This window comes from Coturnix japonica, chromosome 14 (genome assembly GCF_001577835.2).
Source record: "Coturnix japonica isolate 7356 chromosome 14, Coturnix japonica 2.1, whole genome shotgun sequence".
Classification (NCBI taxonomy): domain Eukaryota; kingdom Metazoa; phylum Chordata; class Aves; order Galliformes; family Phasianidae; genus Coturnix; species Coturnix japonica.
Genome location: NC_029529.1, coordinates 4,943,696 through 4,961,437, shown reverse-complemented (window position 1 = coordinate 4,961,437; position 17,742 = coordinate 4,943,696). Strand labels below are relative to the sequence as shown.

Below are 17,742 nucleotides of genomic sequence, written 5' to 3'. Positions count from 1 at the left end.
ATGACCTTACTGTTTTCTAAGGGCACGGATCTCAAACAACTTTGTTTCATTCCAGATGGAAAAAATTAGTTTTGATGTATGTTTTTATGCTGCTTTTAATCCAGGCCTTATCTTCCTGGTCTTTATTAGTATTAACAAATGGGGAAGTTCTTGCTGCTGGCCAGAGCAGTCTGGCTGGGTAATGTTACTTGATTGTCTTAGTTAATGAGTTCACTGGAAACTTGGAAATAAACTCGCATTTACTTTTGCTCTCAAAAAGGCTTGTCATCCCATCCACCTGGCCAGTGCTTAAGGTAGAGGAACATAAACATCTTTCATATGAAGGTCATGGATAAACCTTGGCGGCTGAATTGCTGTAGTTAAGGGCTTGAAAACAGATTTAACATCAGTTAAACTCTCCCTTTGGCCCAACGATGAGACTCTCATAGGATGTCAAGGCAGTGTAGCTTGACTGGCTGCCATGCTGTCTCTAATTTGTTTATATTTGTAGGGCTTGCATCTCTAGGGCTGCAAGTCTGGCAATTTCGTGGGTATTTAACAGGCCCAATTATTTTAATGTAAAATAAATCTGTGCACTTATTAAGAAATCCTTTGATCCCTGGCAAGTGAGATTCATTAAAAGCCACTCAGGTAATTTACTTTCATATATTATTTCTTGCTGCCTCCTGGTTTCAAATTCAAGTGGGTGTAGTGGCTACCAGCAGTCAGGGCAACACTTTGTCTCAAACCAAGAAATGTTGTTAAATAGGTTTGCTGAGACTTCAGCACATTTTCCAGAGCTGATAAGTTTTCGATAATTTCAGCTGGCAGGCTTATTAGGATCTTTCATTTGCAGCCATCAGTACAGCTGTTTGTACTGCTTCAGCTGTAGTGTCAGTGCTGAGATGTGCTCCGCTGTAGAGGCGTACGTTACCACTAGAGATTTCAGGCTGAGAGCCCTAATGTGCAGTCAGAAAGGAGATGCATTGCAGAGAGATCTAATGGAGTTCCCTCTGTCTCTTGTGCTAAATGAAGCGCGAAACTAGCTTCCCACACTGCACCTCTATCTCCTTCTGCGAGCTAATAGAACAAGGAGCACACATCAGTCCATGATTTCACAGGGAAGGATTGCTGTGTCTTCCTTGGTCTGTACTCTGTGTAAGTGGAGCAGCATTGGGGCAGTGAAGATGTGAGTGTGACATGCCACCATGCCAAAGTGAGAGCCTCTGGATGCTGTGCTCAGAGCAGGGGAGAAGCCAGCACTCCTGCACGGCCATGGCTCCTCCCAGGGGCTGGTGCTGCACTCAGACAAGTGATGCAATTGCCTCTGTCACCTGACTAGTATGTGTCTCTTTTACACAGCGTTGTAAGGAGCTTTTTGAAAATCCAGCCTCTGCAAATAGTTGGTGATGAGCCAAGCTGGTGCACTTCTTCATGTGCTTTGCTTTAGTTCTTAGGAGTGTTTCAGCTGCCTCCAAATCTCTCTCTGCCCATTTCCATCCGTGCATCAAGGACAGGTTTCCAAACATCACATAGAAGGCTTTGTAAATCGTAGTCTGTAATCAGGCCTTTCTTCATAGTCCCTTGCTACCTCTTGGATGTGCTTATGGTCCCTCATAACCTATTTACCTCCCTCTCATAATGTCAGTCTTCCTCTTTTTGTTCTTCAACAAGCTGAGAAACTGCTAGCCAGTTTTATACAGAGCACGCCCCTCTTTTTAGAATACATGTAGTGCACTTAAGTCTTGTAGGAAACGTTTTTGATTTCAAGAGAAGTTAATCAAAATAGCATGTGCATTTTCCATGGATGACTGCTGGACTTCCTTCTAGTTCTGTGGTTTGTTCCTTTGTTGCAGTGTGACATATGAGGACCCACAGGCTGTCAAAGGATTGGCGTCCGCCCTGGATGTTCGGAAACAGAACACAGGAGGGGTAGGTCATTGCTCTGTGCTTTGTTATCTGAAGCTGTGTGTGGAATCCAAGCTGTAGACAGCTCCTCTGACTGAGTCTTCTCATTCTGTATTCTAGTGACATGCTAGTACTGGCTATTTTGAAATTGGTATCTAGGAGCAAGTACTTACTCAGTAATGATTGCTAAAGAGCTGCTACTTAGCACACCAGCCTAAAAGCCTTCAAAATGAGAGTGGGTAAATTGTCCTGTGTGCTTGCAGCTTGCCTGAGGGGTCTGGTTATTTGACTGGAATTGTTGCTGAAAAGAATAAATAGGGAACATCCTGTTAATGCTGGCGTGCCTCTGCTTTGGTTTTGCTTATGAAAGTTGGTGCAGTCTTAAACTGTTGGACTTTGCTCAAAGTGCATGGGCAGGAGCAAGCTACAGGAAGATAAATTATACAGACTTTTAATGCTTTGCATGCCTTGCCACAGCTGCCTTTGCATGCAGTCTGTCCTGCCCCTGGGCAGGAAGGACCCTCGTGCTGCCACCTCTCACACCACCTGATCCTTAAAACTTGTTTGAGAGGATGAGCTTGGCCAGCTCTGTGTGTGTGCCTCTGTGAAAGCAGAAGTGGAAGGAGCTCTCAGGTCATCCCTCAGCCCTCCCTACCACCCTGCTTCTTAAAATTGTCCGTTACACAGCAGTAAGTTTTCAGGTGACAAAGGAAGTGCAGTCTTTTCCCATATAATTTCAGTCTGTGCTGACCACTAGGGAGCACGGGAGAGCCAGTGTAGCATGGGGGAGAGAGAGGCAGGGCAGCCTGGGCATGCCTCCCTCCATGGAGAACTGCCTCCCCATGCCTTAGCTGATCCTGCCCTACTTCTCTCTTAAGTTGAAATGGGAGTGCTCTGGGCAGCTGGCATGTCTGGCAGCTTCTGCTCTGAGCCAGAGAAAATTTGTGTTCTGAGCCAGCTGGGGTCAGATCACAGCTGCAGGCCTTGGCCATAGTGCAGTCTTTGCAGGGCTTCAGCACTGGTTGCTCTAGGAGCATCCCCCACCCCACAAACTGGTCTGCTTGTTGCTATCCCCATCCTCCTGCCAAATGGGTTGTGTATAACCCATCCCACAAACATTTGTGCCAGCACAGTTGAGGTGGTAGCATAGGGAGGCAGGGGCAGAAGTATACCAGGGAGAGAGAGAGGAATTCCTGATATCAGTGCTGCAGTCTAGGCCCCCCGTGTCACTGTGCTGTGTTGAGGACTTGGGGAGGTATGAGATTCTGTTCTTTGCTCATGGCTAACCAAAAGCAAGGGGCCTGTGTTAGCTACTGGCCAAGGGGGCTGTGTGCCTTGATGGCCACAGGGTCACATCTGTGTTTATTAATGCTTCTGTTCTCAGACAGTTGTGCTGGAGGCACCAATGTGACGTGTCATTCACAGCAATGTAGCTGCTGCTCTGCCCGAAGTGTTATCAGTTCAGATGGCTGTATCTAAGCTAATCTGATGGGTCAAAGTTTTTGGGGGAGAAGCACTTTATGGGTTGTGGAACTCTGGGCTCTGAGATGATGTCAGGACTATCAGCTGCTTTTAAAAGGTCCCAGTGACTGTATTGTGTAATCAGAATAGCTCATTCTCAAATGCACTTGTTCTTTAATTATTGAACACTACTTTTTGTCAAGTGCTGTGAGGCTTATGGTTGTCTCTTCTTAAAGGAAATAAAAATTAAACCCTCCTAAAGTTACCAGCTGCAGCATGCATAGGGAAAAACTGGCAGCGAGCAGTAAATGAAAGACGTGCGTTAATGTGGGTAGGGAGGTAATTTAAGAAGAGCTCTAGGGAGGAACCAAAGCTTTGCAACACGTTCTGCACACATGTTCTCTTCCAGCACAGTTGTCCGGGGGTAAATTTCAGCACATCCGACATTTCTAATGCAGTCATTCTCAGAAAGATCTGTAGAGAGACAGCCAGTCACGTGGCATTAGCTGTCTTTTAATATGATTTAGCAGCTGGAAACCAGACAAGCTAAAAATACCCTGTTTTCTTAATATTGCTTTTCCATGTTGGGAATTGCTTTTGTTGCCACAGAGTTGTTGCGTGATCACAGCTGGGAGGAGAGGTGTCCAAGAAGCAATTCTCACTGTTATGCAGATAGCAGATAAAGTTGGAGTGATTTTTTTTCCCCCCCTCCCCTCTGTTTTTTTTTCTTTCTCTCAGCACACATACTGAGACTTAAGAGATTGCAGCTGATTCTGGTGCATGGGGGCAGGTGAGGTATCCCATGTAGGATGGCTGTCTGCACACAAACTCAGAGCAGCGTGCTGAGCCAGCCCTGCTCTGCAGGGCCAGAGGGAGATGGAGCCACAGGTGGTCCTTTAACCTCAGAGGAGGGCAATGGGAAAGGCTGCTGCAGTGCTCCTGCAGGCTGCCATCACTTCCCTCCTGCATAACGCCTGCACTAGAGCTGTTGTGCTGGTAGAGTTTGAGGCAGAGTCTGTTGAGATCAAGAGGATAAGTAAGACTTGCTCTGACTTACAGCATTATAAACAAGGGGAACTCCACAGCATGTTTCCAGTAAAGTCTGATTGATTTTTTGGTAGGTGGTATAGCCTACACTTTCTCTTCATCTAAGAAGATGACAAACATCAGCCTCACTTCTAGTCAGTTTTTTGACTGTGTGGAGGAAATGCTAAAATTGAGTGAACTGTCTGTAGGAAGCACAGGGCTCAGGATGAGCTCTGCCCCTCCATGGATGCAGCTGCCAGGCAGCAGAGGGGGTGTGTGTGTGTGTCTGTGTATGTGAAGCTTTCAACTTGCTGCTGTTTATATTACTTTATCACGGGTGTTGCTGTGGTTTCTCTCTTTATGGACCTTTCTGTTCTCAACACAGAGGAGAGGTAAAGGTGGGAACTCAGACATGGAGCCCATAGACAAGTGGCTAATTACACAAGGAATGGTGAGGACTTCACCAGCGAAACAACTCCTACTGCCCACCCCAACCCCTTCACCTAGAATAACCATCCTCCATTCACCTCTCACCCCGACCTACTGAACCACTTGAAATCAGACAGTACAAGGAGTTTGTTTCCCACCTATATCATTACCTGGGGCTAAGGGAAAAATTTACACCAGTTTCTGGTTCATGCAGGACAAAGGCCTGTAACCAGCTGAATCATTTGTAGGACCCCGCAGCACCTTCAGAGGAGGCCTGGGGGTCAGATTGGTTCCTTATACTGTCTCGATTTATTTATGCAGTATCCGCTTTTCAAGGGATAAACACAAGTCTACTGCATCTTGTTTGCAAAGAGAACACTTTCTAGGTGCCTTTAAATCAGACTCTTCTGGTAGTGCTTAACTTCATAGTCTGGAATAAACATATGTAATTTTAGGTCATATTTAATTGAGCTTAGTAATGCAGAGATACTTACATATGGGAACAGGAGAATGGGAAAACTGCTACCCAGTGTGACATCTTCCACCTCAGTCAGGGAATTATGCAGGTATCTGGATTCAGGCTTCAAAAGGTACAGTGCTGCTCCTGGATTTAAGGGTTTAAACCCTGTGTCTGGTAATGACAGTGTTCTGATGACACCGAGCTTTTGGAGATCTCAGGATATGTGCACATTTTGTGTCCTTCCTCAACATGTTTGCAGCAAGTCAGTGGTAGGTTAAGAAAAAAAAGCCTCTGCTGTGCCTTAAAGCCAAGTTCTAAGGATAGTTTTATGTTTTCAGACTACATCATCAGTCATTTTAAGTGTTTGAGAGTAGTAGCAGTAATGTGACCTAACTGTAGAAAGTCCTACCAGTGCTATTGAGGCAGTGCTGGCTGCAGCTGGGTTTGGAAACACTCAGTGCAGAACACTCTGGGATTGGTACACAGTCTTTGAGGCTGAGTGCAGGATGCCTGTGGAGCAGCAGTGCCTTGCTCCAGGGAGGGCCTCCAATGGCCCAGACTGAGCTATCAGTGCTTAGAAAGAGAAACATCCTAGGAAACTCAAGGCTAAGAACAGAGCATGCAGTATCATAATGCACCAACTCAGTGCACTGTGCCACTGCTGGGTGTCCATCCATCATGAGTCATCCCGTGGTTGAGATAGGTCCTCTTCTTTTCCATTCCACTGTTTACAAGAGCAGTCCTGCTGCTCACACCCCTCACACCACTCCTTTATTGAAAAAAAAAACCAAACAATATTTGTTATTGGCTTGTGGTTATTCAGTCTGGAAAAAGGATACTGCACTCTTCATGGAGGCATACAGAGCTGGGGGGGGGGAGAGGGGCTGGCTGTGCAGCTGGTCGCTGCTCTGACAAGCTTGTCACCTTGTTTGTATGCTAAATGTGAGAGAGAAATACCTAAAATAAACCTACACTAATCATTAACTCTGTTTCTCTCTTACCTGGCTATAGTTCTTAACTGTGTGTATTAATACAACTTCATAGCAATTGCAAAACAGGTGCGATATCTGGCATCCCCAGTCTGAACCTGGTGTGCAGATTCTTCAGTAACTTTCTGTATTTTAGAGATGAGGGGGATAAGAGGGGTAAGCTGACACTGCTGTTCACTGTGCCTACACAGCAGTGAGACCACAAGAAGGACACTGCCCCCGCTCTCAGAGCAACCTGCCCAAGTGGTCATCACATCCTTTTGTCATGACCTCGTGTTCTTCTTTCCACGTTAGGATACATCTAAGCTTAGTGTTGAGCTCTTTCTGCTCCATCTCTGTGTGTCCAGCACAGCTGTGCAGAGGGAGCTCAGCTCAGTCAGGGCTCCGTGTGTATCTCCTTTTGGAAGCACTGTTTCTGTTTCAGCTTAATCTGTAGCTCAGTTCTGGCAAGGTGTTGGCAGGTCCATGGAGATGCACCGTGCTTATCCCCTCCAGCTCTGCCCACAAAGCTAACCTCATTTCTGTCTTCAGAAAATGTTCTTTTTTCAAACATGCCTTAGGGACGTTGCTAAGCTGTCCGGTGGGGGATCTGCTTGCAGACTGAGGTCTGGGTTCTACAGGTTGGGCCATGCTTTGGGAGGGGGGGTCTGCAGCAGCAGCACTTAGCCATAGCCTTTAGCATAAGGTCAGCCCACGTTAGTGCCAGTAATTCCAGTTCCCTTTCTCATGAGTTCAGTTGCAATTGTGATTTGCATTGAATATATTTGGTGGTTAGAATTATCTGCCTGCCTGCTCCCATGCCAAGTGGGTATTTGTTGCAAAAGCAAGGAGCAAGTGTTGCTTAAACCATGGTATCAGGACAGACGTTGAGGCAATGGTGAAGGGGAAATGAAAGCGACCCAGAGCTCACAGCAGCAGGTATGGACAGCCCTCAGCCTCGCAGCCTGACTGCCAGAGTGGAGCTGTAAAGATATGTGAGTAAACACTCAACATAATCTTTGCTGAGACGTTAATTAGAAACGTAGAGGAATGCTGCTGTCTACTTTCAATGGAGAGATAGGATCTAAGATGTAGAAATGAGTTGGGTAACGTGAGATTACTGACGCAAGTCATCACTGTGGGGACTGGATTGCATGAAGGTCTCATTCCTTCTGCGTGGTTGGTCCCCTCTCCTTTCTGAAGGCACATTCCCTAGCCCTGAAGTCCTGTTCTCCTTTACCTGTCAGGTTGTTTTACTTCATGGCCAAGGCTGATGTCCAGGTGAAGGAAGGCACACGCTGCCTGGATGTGCCTATTGGGCCCTGCCTGGCGGGTTGCTGTACGGGTGCAGCAGGCTGTGCTGGGAACATACTGCACCTGAGCTCTTGCCTTCCCCATCTATGCAATATGTAAACATAGTTACAAGTAATCAAGTAGCTAATTAAATCCTTACCTGTAAAGCCAAGTGTGTTCTAATATGGAGGCCAGGCAGCTATTTCAAGATCACAACAGCTTGAAATAGATCACAGGGCTGTTGGGGTAAGCTGGAGCAGCTTGCTAACACCTATCCTAGTGCTCTAGCTATAGGAATAACAGAACTGTTAGTGCTGCTAACCAAGGGGATGAATAGCAGCCAACCAGGTGTTGGTGTCAGCTTTGTTCAACATCTGGAAAGAAGTGGAATTAACAAAGCTACTACAAGACAATCGTCTAGCAACAATGAACATGAATCTTGTTAAACGCTTTAAGAACATTAATGAGCTCACCTGGAGACCTGAATTGTCATTTCATCCCGGCTTCTTTTCCAGTGGGATCATTTTTTTAATAGAAATGAAATGTGATAATAATAACCTTAAACTGTCTTTTTAAGGGTAGAATATTGGATTTTATGACTTCTGAGGAAACATATTGGCAATACTTTGGCTTTGACTGATAGTGAGAACACCAACACAATCTAATTTAAATAAGGAAGAACCTGAATTCTGAATTCTTGTGGATTCTTAGGGATTGATGCATCCTATTTGTTGTCCTGGCCCTCCTTCAGCAATTCCCTGTCAGACCTGTGGAGATGATCCTTTTGAGCCCATCTTTCAATGACAGCCGGTGACTTAAAGTACCCAAAAATACGTTGTGACTTAATTTCCATTTACAGCAAGTGTAGGCTCTTTTAAAAGAAATCACACTATCACTATAAAAACAGCTCTTGCAGCCAACGCTGACGATGTGGGGAGCTGTCTGGCCAAAGCTGAGAGCTCCACCAGACCATGCATGTTTGTGTAATCCATGTATGAACAGGACCGTCCCATTCTGGAGCCCTTTCCATGCCATCTGCGGCCGCTGCTGCTGTTTGTTCTCACAGACTGTTGTCTTTTTAAATGTGTAAACCAGCTTATTTATTTTCACGTTGCTCCTGTTGAGTTTTGAGGATTAGCTTTAACAAACGTCCGCTCCATGGTTGTTGGTTTAAGACTTTGGGAAGGGGGAGATGTGGCAGATACACAGCTGGCAGAAAGTCACATTCCACATGGGCAGTCCCAAATAAACCTTGAATAGTACAGTGCTATGGTTCAAACATATGAAAACTTACAGTTACTCTTGAAAGTTCCCCCCTTTGTTTTATATTTGGACAAATTGAACCTGATACGTTTTTACCCATGTTTTATGGGGAAAGTAGGGCTCCATCTGAGAGAGGATAAATTGGAGGTTTGAGCATGGCAGGAGCAGTAGGTTCAGCTCCTGGGCTTATCTCTATGCACACTGAGAGCCATGGAAGATGGGGGAAGCTTTATAAAGGGTCAGAGCTGAGCAGCAAACATCTGACATGCTCAAATGCTTATCTTACAGCTCTCTGTGCTTCTTGTATATGAGCTGGGAAAAGTGTTTCTGCTCTTCTGAGGTTCTTATTTGTTATATAAAGAAATAGGGCTGCCTGAATGTAGATTTCCTTCCCCAACCTTTTCTTCCCCACAGTCCTACAACATACAGCAGCACGGCTCCTCAGCTCCTAAACTGAGCTGTTTCTGGAGGACTCCTGCAGCCCTGGGAGTGCTGTCACCCCTGGGAGCTCATCATTGCTTCAGTCACCTCTTGTGTTTTCAGGAGAGCCACTACTTGGATTCCTGTTCCTAACACAGACCCCAGGTCCACCCTTTTAGAGAAACGCCCTTATTTTATTCATGGAAAAACAGACCAAACCTACTCATTTCCTCCTCACCTTCCTACACGTTTTTTAATACCATCCTTAAAGAAATTTGGGCACCTTTCAGAGCTGCCAACAGCTCCCAAAGCTGCACCTTCTGTAGCATTGCTTGCTGTGTGCGCTGTTAGGTAATGAGGAGGAGAGATGGCAGTGAGACTTCGGCAGTAGTTTTTAGGTTGCTGTAGGCTGGATAGATTCCTCACTTTGTGTCTCTGAAGCCAGGATTTTCCGAAGCTGTTAAATTAACAAGTCAGCTCAACAAGATGTAGCTTGTCCCTGCAAAGGCACATGGTGGAGGATGTCTGGAGGGCTCCGCTCTCGTTAATAGCCCTCATGCTGTGCCAATATTGGCTGTCCATGATTCAGCTCTGTTGTAAATTAAAAAGGGGCCCTTACCCTAATTTGACCCCTTTCCCCACTGAATCACAGAACCATTAAGGTTGGAATAGACCCCTAAGATCACACGTCCAACCCATCCCGCTGTATCCACAAGTGCCACATCTCCATGGCTCTGGAACACCCCCAGGGACGGTGACCCCACCACCACCCTGGGCAGCAGTGCCAGAACCTGAGTGCTCTTTCCAAGAAGAAATAAGTTTCTTAATATCCAACCTTAGAAGGCAAAATTATTGCAGAGCACTGTTAAATGGTGGCAAGGAAGCTGCATCTCCTGGTAACCTCACCTGCAAAGCCTTTGCCGACTCTCCTCCCAGCAGAGCTTCCAGGCAGAGCTCCAACAGCCCCGCAGTGCTCACAGCCCTGCCAGCCCCATGCCCTGTCACCTGCATGCCTGACATTGCTTTCCAAGCGCTTTGCAGGTTGTCCTTATTAGCTCTATTGTGGTGCTTTCCTGTTTACCTCTCGCACAGCCTGATGTTGTGTTTAAGCTGAGCAGCTCATCAGGAAATGGTTTTCCTAACGCACAGTGATTTCCCCTGGCTAAGCCAGCCGCTGCCCGCCGGCTCTGTGCAGTAACCACACTGCAGCACCCAGTGCTGTGTGTGCTCTCCTGTCACAGCAGCACATCGTTCCCATTTTGCTGAGCCGTCCATGCAGTTCTGCAAGGAGCAGCGTGGCAGGAGCTGAGAGGAGCTGTGCTCTGTGCTCCTGCAGAGCTGCTGCCTCTTCCTCCTCCTTGCCTGCACTTTGGTGACGCCATGCTTTGCACAAGCTTGGTCCTTCTGCCTTTGTTCCAAGAGGGCTGCCACTGTCAGAGGAACCATGCCAGGTTTGTTTGAATTTGAGCCCTGGGTGCAGTGGGAGGAGGGCCAGGAGTGGAACATGGTGTTTGTCTCCAGCTGCCTCCACCTTCCCAGAAAATTAAATTGTTTTTAGCTGAGCTTTGCCAGGAGGCTTCGAGCCCTCTGTGCTAACCCTCAATTGTGGCTAATACCCATTAAAAAAAACACAAGAACAGAAGTATAAATTTAACATTTCGAAACCTAACCAGTATCCAGTATTCTACCCTGAAAAGCTTTCCACCATCAGGATTAGAATCATCAGCCCATCCTGATGGCTGTAACATGTGGTCGGGACATTGACCCATCGCATCACGCGCTGCCATCCAGTCACCTCATTCCCCGTAATCTTTCTCCTGTATTTTGTTTTTAAGCCTTGTTGTTGGTCATTTCCTTTCCGAGTGTTTCTTTATTTGAAATGCCATTTATATTTTGTCACTTTTTTTCTTTTCTTTATTTTTTTTTCCTTTTTTCTCCAGCCCATCTCACATCTTTGTTTTTTGTTTTTTTGTTTTTAATCTTATTTCTGGCGTTTTCCATCGCTCTGTGGCCGTGGTTGTGGATGTGGTTGGGTTTGCCTGCCTTGCTGTTCTCTCGCTGCACTCCCTAGATCCCTGTTGCACAGTCCTCTGTCATGGATGACATTGAGGAGTGGCTCAGTACCGACGTGGTGAGACTCTTTATATTTTCATTTTTCACACGGGCAATAGCATTTGTATGGATAATTCTCGACGTGTTGCTGATTTATTGGCATTTCTCATTAAGAGAAGACAGTAAAGCTTGTAAATCGTGTTGCTTCTGTCCTTTTGGGGGGAGTATATAAGCAGGTGGGGATAGCGTTGAGTTCAGCAATTCAAAACGTTTCTCTGAGTTGCTTTGCTTTCACCTGCCCACACTGACATCATACAACAGCCTAATCAGGAATCCCAGAAGTCATGTCTGGAGGAAAGCATGTAGGCCAAGAATCACAGAGCATTTGGGTTGGACCTCATAGATCAGCCCCAGAGACGTGCTGAGATTTACCTGTGCTCTCCGCCAGCCCTAAAGCACACGGTGAAAGCTGTGTTGGCTTTGGCAGGATCCAGGTACGTGTTTACTTCCAGGCATGCTCCTAAGAGCTGCCATGTCAAGGCCCAGATTCCTTCCAAATCAGCGAGTCTTTGTTCAAATCTGCAAGCAGGAAGTTTTGATAGGATTCATAACAACAATAACAATAAAAATGTATAATGGCGTCTCTTCAACGTTAATAACTTGCAGTTCTCTAAAGAGATAATTACCTGGCAATTATTAAACAAACAAATGAAAGACAGAACTCAAAGTAGCTCTTCCACTGGCCTGGAGTTTTGCTGCACCAGTACCCATTTGGGCCAGGCAGTGGTGCAGCCAGAATGCATTAATTCAGGTTTCCTTTTTGATATCAGCACCTGACTCTGATTAACAAAGAGCATTTGGGGGATGGGCTGCAGTTCAGGCTGTTCTTTTAAATGTGCTGCGAGCAAACCAGACTGTGTGCTCACATCAGGATCAGCTCCTTCCATCGCTCCTTCCAACTACAGGCTATCCCCAGGCAGCTCCCTGCTCCTGCAGCCATTGGGTTTGTCAGCTCAGGGCAAAGAAATGCAGAAAACTTAACATGTCTGCTCTGCCTGAAGTCTTTGCCAGTTACATCAATTTGTCAGGAGAGAATCTTATGGAGAGACACTAAGGGAGCTCTGGGCATCGGCTGCACCCTGGGTAGCTAGATGGATAACCTGACCCTAGATGGATTCCCCTCCTCATTGTTGTTGAAGATTCATCTTAGTTCTCTGCTTCCCAGCTGAGGAAGCTGCAGATTAGATTAACTAATGTTTGTTTATTTCCTTATCCTTTTTGGGATACAGTGGAACAAAGAGTACATGTGCACATGAAGCAGGGGCTACTGTTTGTCCCTTTGGAAACCTCTGTACTGTAGAAACCTAGCAGGTGCTGAGGGACATTTCATTGTCAGGCATCAGACACTGCTGTGAGGTTGCTCAGTCTGCCCCCCCCCCCCCAGTGGAAAAGCCCATGCACCAACATACTCTATTCTGTTTCAAAGCAGGTGCAAGTTGAGGCGTCTGAGTTTCAGTTTAGTCCATTTTGGATGACCTAATAGACTGACGTGGGTGTCACCTTCTTGGACTTCATTCCTCACTAAAGGACTGTTGGAAATTTACAGCTGGTAGAAACATGCTGACCCCATGGCACCCCACCCTTTGTGTCCTGTGGGCAGATCCTTCCTCCAGCCCACCCTGACCAGGTCTGTGCACAGCACGGACACCAGGAAACCTGCTGCATTTTTGCATGAGATCTGCAATGAACCCCCCCAGGAAGAACACCAGTTCCAAACTACTTTGTCAGCTGGAAGTGTGTTTTATCTGGGGGCATTGTGCAAAGTGCAGTCCTTTCATAGGACTGGGTGCCAGTGTTGGTCTGACTCAGTGTTGCTGGCTGAAGTGGAAGCAGCACTGGGCTGCCATTAGTGTCCAGCAGGGAAAATTTGGCTACCAGATACCACCAGCAATCTTCTGAAGCATCCCTGGTGCTTCCTCCTGCCCTGCAGCACATCAGTCAGCACCAGCCTGATGTGGGAGCTGTGCAGTTCCCCCAGGTCACCCTGCTCAGATAGAGTGTGGAAATGAGCATTGTCCAGCTGCATTACATGCATCTGTGGGGAGGGGAGGGGGAAGAGTGGTGAAGTGCTGTCAGTGTGTTCACTCTCCTTTTTGTTCCAATTGCAGAAAGGAGATGAACTGGAAGAAGGAGTGACCAGCGAAGGTAAGCAGAGATGGCTGTGGCTGTGAGCTGTTCCCTGGTTGGCATACAGCCTGAATACTCTGCTTTGGTCCCTACTTCTGCGCTCAGTATGGCAGGAGGAGGTTGGTTCAGAGCAGAAAGTTGGTGCTTATTGCATGAGGAGCTCTCCCAGCTGTAAGTGCTTCCCTGCCATCTTGGCTGTGTGCTGTGTTTGTGCCAGGAGTAACGCATACCCGAGCTGCTCAGCCCTTTGGAATGAGGTTTCCCTGCTCCCGTTGTGGTGTTTGTTTCATTTCCCTCTGCTGCCACGGCTGGGGTGTCTCAAAAGGTGTCCATACCCACTCCTGTGAACACACAGGCATTAGAACTTCAGACCCTGCCCACCTCTGTCCCTGGGGCTAGAAGTGCAGCCCTCATTCTTCTCTTTTCTTTTTGCATTGCAGAATTTGACAAGTTTTTAGAAGAGCGAGCCAAAGCGGCGGAGATGGTCCCCAACCTGCCGTCCCCTCCTCTGGAAGCCCCCACCCCTCCGACAAACCCTTCCAGCAGGAAAAAGCAGGAGCGCTCGGAGGATGCCCTCTTTGCACTGTGAAGCTCGCAGTCCCACCCCGTGCTCTGCAGGAGAGCATTGCTGTACAGCCACCTCGTCCTCCCACAGCACTTGGCTAACAACAACCCTTTCTCCCCCTCAAAGTCTCATAGGTTGCTTCTCCTTCTTCCTTCTCTCTCGGTCTCCAACAATCCATCCCCACAAGCCGACTCTTTCTGTTTAAGTCCAACACTCTTCCTGCCAGACCGCGATTTTCCAGCGCTCGCTTAATCCCCTCCTTCCTATCCCAGCTGCACAAAACCAGCTCTTGATGCTGAAAACCCCTTTCGAATGCATGACTGCATCACACTGTGTTGAAACAAAAGCCCAGAGGGGAGAGAGCAGCCTTGCCCTTCAGTTGGCGTAGGGATCATCCTCTTCTGTAGGCAGGTCCTGCCAAGTCGACTGCTCTGTCGATCAGCGTGTAATTGACTGAGCTGGAATGTGCAGGGGGAGCGTGTCTTTATTTTTAGATAAAATGTTAATGTATTGGCTTTCGTGTCGGATTCGACAGCAAGGAACAACTGTTCCCCTTTCAACATGTGCTTCACAAGTTAAAATCCTTTACTCTCCCACTCACACATCTCCCTGTACCATATGGCGGTCGCTTTTCCCCACTTTGTGCAGCACTTCATATTCTTAATCTCACAGGGTATTTTTTTCCTTGTGTTTTATCTGGGCTTGCTCTAATTTGAAAGCAGTCTGTTGGCCGTGTCCAGTAGCTCTGGCAGTTGTCAGGAATGAAAAACGCTGAGCTAAATGGATGCTGCAACGTGAGCTCATGAAGCATTTTGCTCTTTGGGAGAGCATTCTCACAGGAGGGTTTTTAACTGGTGTGTTTGCCTTTTAAAATAGCGAGGTTATTTTTTCCTTTCTGAGATTCCTTCTTCAGTGACTGCAGAGCTCTGCGTTGGTCTCAGCTGTTGTAAATAGAATCCTTGCAGATGGATGGGACTTGATGACAGGCCGGGTGCAAACTGAGGTTCCTGGATTCCCTGACGTGGCTGTTAGGGCTCTTGGTGCTCGTTGTGATGGGAAGGGCAGCAAACCTGCCCAAGGTGTCTGTGAGCATGCCCAGAGTTACCATGGAGGGACTTGCTATGCCTATGCTGGAGGTGAAACCCCTCCTTTCCTTCTGGGCTTGGGAGTGTTGGGTGATTGTGACCATGCTGGTTGTAATCCCAAGTGTTTCTCAGTACTTCTGCCCCTTTGTCCGTCCCAGCTCCTTTAGGGCTGCAGTCCCCCCAGTCTGCATCCTCCTGCAGCCCCAGCACGTTCCCAGGGAGCAACCAGAGGCACAGAGTGGTGGGGTCACAGTGAGAGAGGAATGTGGCGGAGAGAAGCTCCTGCCCTGCCAGGGATGCAGCTTATCAGGTGGACAGCTCTCATGGGGGCCCAGCCTGCTCCTGCTGACCTGAACGCTGATATATGTTGGGCTGGTGTGTGTGGAGCTGTCAGGCACTAGACTGAGAGGCCGTACTATAAACAGCTGATAGGAAAGTGACAGAAGCTTTTATCTGGGCCTGGTAATTTCAGCTCTAAGATGCTCTCCAAGGCACACCGTGCTTTGGCAGCTTCTGACGCACACCGTCTCTTCCCAAAAGGCTGGATCACAGCACTGCTGCTTTTTGGGAGCTGTCACATTCATCTGCAGAGGGGAATGCAGGATTTTGAGGCCATCCCAGGTCAGCTCTCTCTATTTTATCTTCTCTATAGCAGTAATGCAATGCCGGCATGGAGCAGCATGCACTGCTGCCCTGACACGGGCTGAGCGCAGTGCTCAGCTGCTGCCTGCCAGGCACGTTGCTGCCAGTTCCTGCAGCTCCTCATCTGCAGCCACAGCTCCCAGGAACCCGAGGACCCTTCTGTCGTGACGCTGCTTTGATTTCAGGCAGCGTCTGCTGATCACCCGAGCGGTCTCACCAGCGCAGAATGAATTGTTGGTATTCCTGTCAATGCAAAAAGCTCCGTGGGTGTTTGAAGCGTGGATTTGCTCTTCTAAATCCTTGAAACGCATTGACCCTGTAAATGGCCACATCAGGTGATTCTAAGCACGTTAATCCAGCTTCCCTGCCGAGCCCCGGGAGATAATCGCATTGTTCCAGTGTGGGGATGTGGTCGTGTGATGCTGAGTGGCAAGGATGGCACCGGGGCTGCTACCACAGCCCTGCAGTGTCCCAGCTTCACCCCCAGCACCCGCACACAGGGGAGCTGCTCACCCTGCTGCTCCCATTCAGCCTATTCTGGGCCTTCCCGTTATAGGGAGAATCTTTCCGGAGGAGCTTGCAGAGCTGGTGGTGATGAATGGAGCAAAGTAGAGAAGTGAGAGGGTTGAGGCCGAGGGGGTGCATGCTGGCACAATTCAAAGCATAACTGAACACCATAAGGTGCACTTTGGTCCCACCAGTTCTTTGCTGGGAAGTTGGGGCCCCAGGGGCCTTTGTGGGACCACAGGGCGAGCTGTGCTGGAGCAAGGCGGGCAGGAAGCAAGGAGGGTGCAGCCCCAGCCTGCTGCACTGACGGAATAGATTCCCCAGTGTCCTGTATCAGGATCTCTCATCTTCCCCCTCCTCTTGTGGTCTGCTGAAACCGATGGGGAAAGGGGGAGGGGTTGTCACATTGGAGAGCGACCTCGGGATTTCTTCTTCCTTGGCTTTCCCTCCTGGAACAGGGATGGAGCTGATGGAGCTGCAGGCAGTGCTGCTTCCATTGGAACCCATTGCAGCGCTGTGCAGGCAGGCAGAGCACAGTGTGATGCTCAGTGACACGAAGTCACTGCCGGGATCCTTCCCTGAGCTCCCATCAAACCCCGCACTAAGGTTCAGGTATTTATTCGGTTGGTGGTTTTGGGGTTTTATTTTATTTTCCAGCGTGTTTTTAACCTTTTAACCCTTCGTGTGCTGAGATGTAAGAAATGAAAGGCTTCTATTTAAGTACATCCTTTTAGTTTGTTTTTTTAATTGTTATGTGTAGGTTGCAGCCGCATCTTTGGCAGGTGTGAGAGGTGGCAACGTGCTGTACAGACATTGGGGGTGTTCAGGTGAGGCTCAGAGGGGAACTGCTCATAGGAAACAGCGCGGTGGCTCATAAAGGAACAGGCTGTGTGCGGCCTCCTGGTTGTGTTGAGGCCTTCAGGACATCTCAGGGATGCTCCCTCCATCCCCATCCTTGTTTGCCTCCTCCACGCCAACCCCGGGCTGTGCTGAGCCTTCCCTGGGATAAACAGCTCAGGATGGACAGTGGGATGGAAACAGTGAAGCAGTGAGCGGGTTTGTGTGCCCAGCTTCCCACCTGCTCTGTGTTCGTATGAGTACGGGCTCCTCGTTCTGTACATGTTCCTATGAGCTCTCGTTAACCCAACAAATGTAACCTGTGTCATAGCTTCTCTGTATATTACAGCCGTAGGCTTTCCAGGTAAAATGGATAATATTTATTTACTGAAGATACTGGATATTTTTTTGTTTGGGAATGGGGTAGGGAGAGAAGGGGCCATAACTGTAAAGAGGTCGATGATGTAAAGAGAAACAAACCTTAAAAAAAAACAAACCCAACACTAAAACGTTGCTGTATTCACGTAGGGAAGGTTCACCTGTATTAATCTGCCATCGTTTAACCTGTTCCAGAAATCATCTCTACTTTGGTTCCTGCATGTGAGATACTCCAATAAAGACACTACTGGTGTGGACCGGAGCTGCGCCTTGTGTCGCGTT

At 47.9% G+C, this 17,742-nt stretch overlaps 1 protein-coding gene across 4 annotated transcripts in view; it reads left to right on the top strand.

Moving 5' to 3' along the window:
• The window catches only part of TOM1L2 (target of myb1 like 2 membrane trafficking protein), a 49,757-nt gene extending 32,035 nt beyond the window's left edge, over positions 1 to 17,722 (top strand). The window contains exons 12-16 of one of the 4 annotated variants that reach the window (XM_015876844.2): positions 1,836 to 1,911; positions 4,760 to 4,825; positions 11,279 to 11,338; positions 13,428 to 13,464; positions 13,887 to 17,722. In XM_015876844.2, coding sequence (XP_015732330.1) covers positions 1,836 to 1,911; positions 4,760 to 4,825; positions 11,279 to 11,338; positions 13,428 to 13,464; positions 13,887 to 14,035 — 388 coding nt within the window. In that variant the 3' untranslated portion in view covers positions 14,036 to 17,722. The remainder of the gene's footprint in view (positions 1 to 1,835; positions 1,912 to 4,759; positions 4,826 to 11,278; positions 11,339 to 13,427; positions 13,465 to 13,886) is intronic. The other 3 variants (XM_015876848.2, XM_015876847.2, XM_015876851.2) reach the window with 3 other exon arrangements.
• Positions 17,723 to 17,742: the final 20 nt, after the last annotated feature.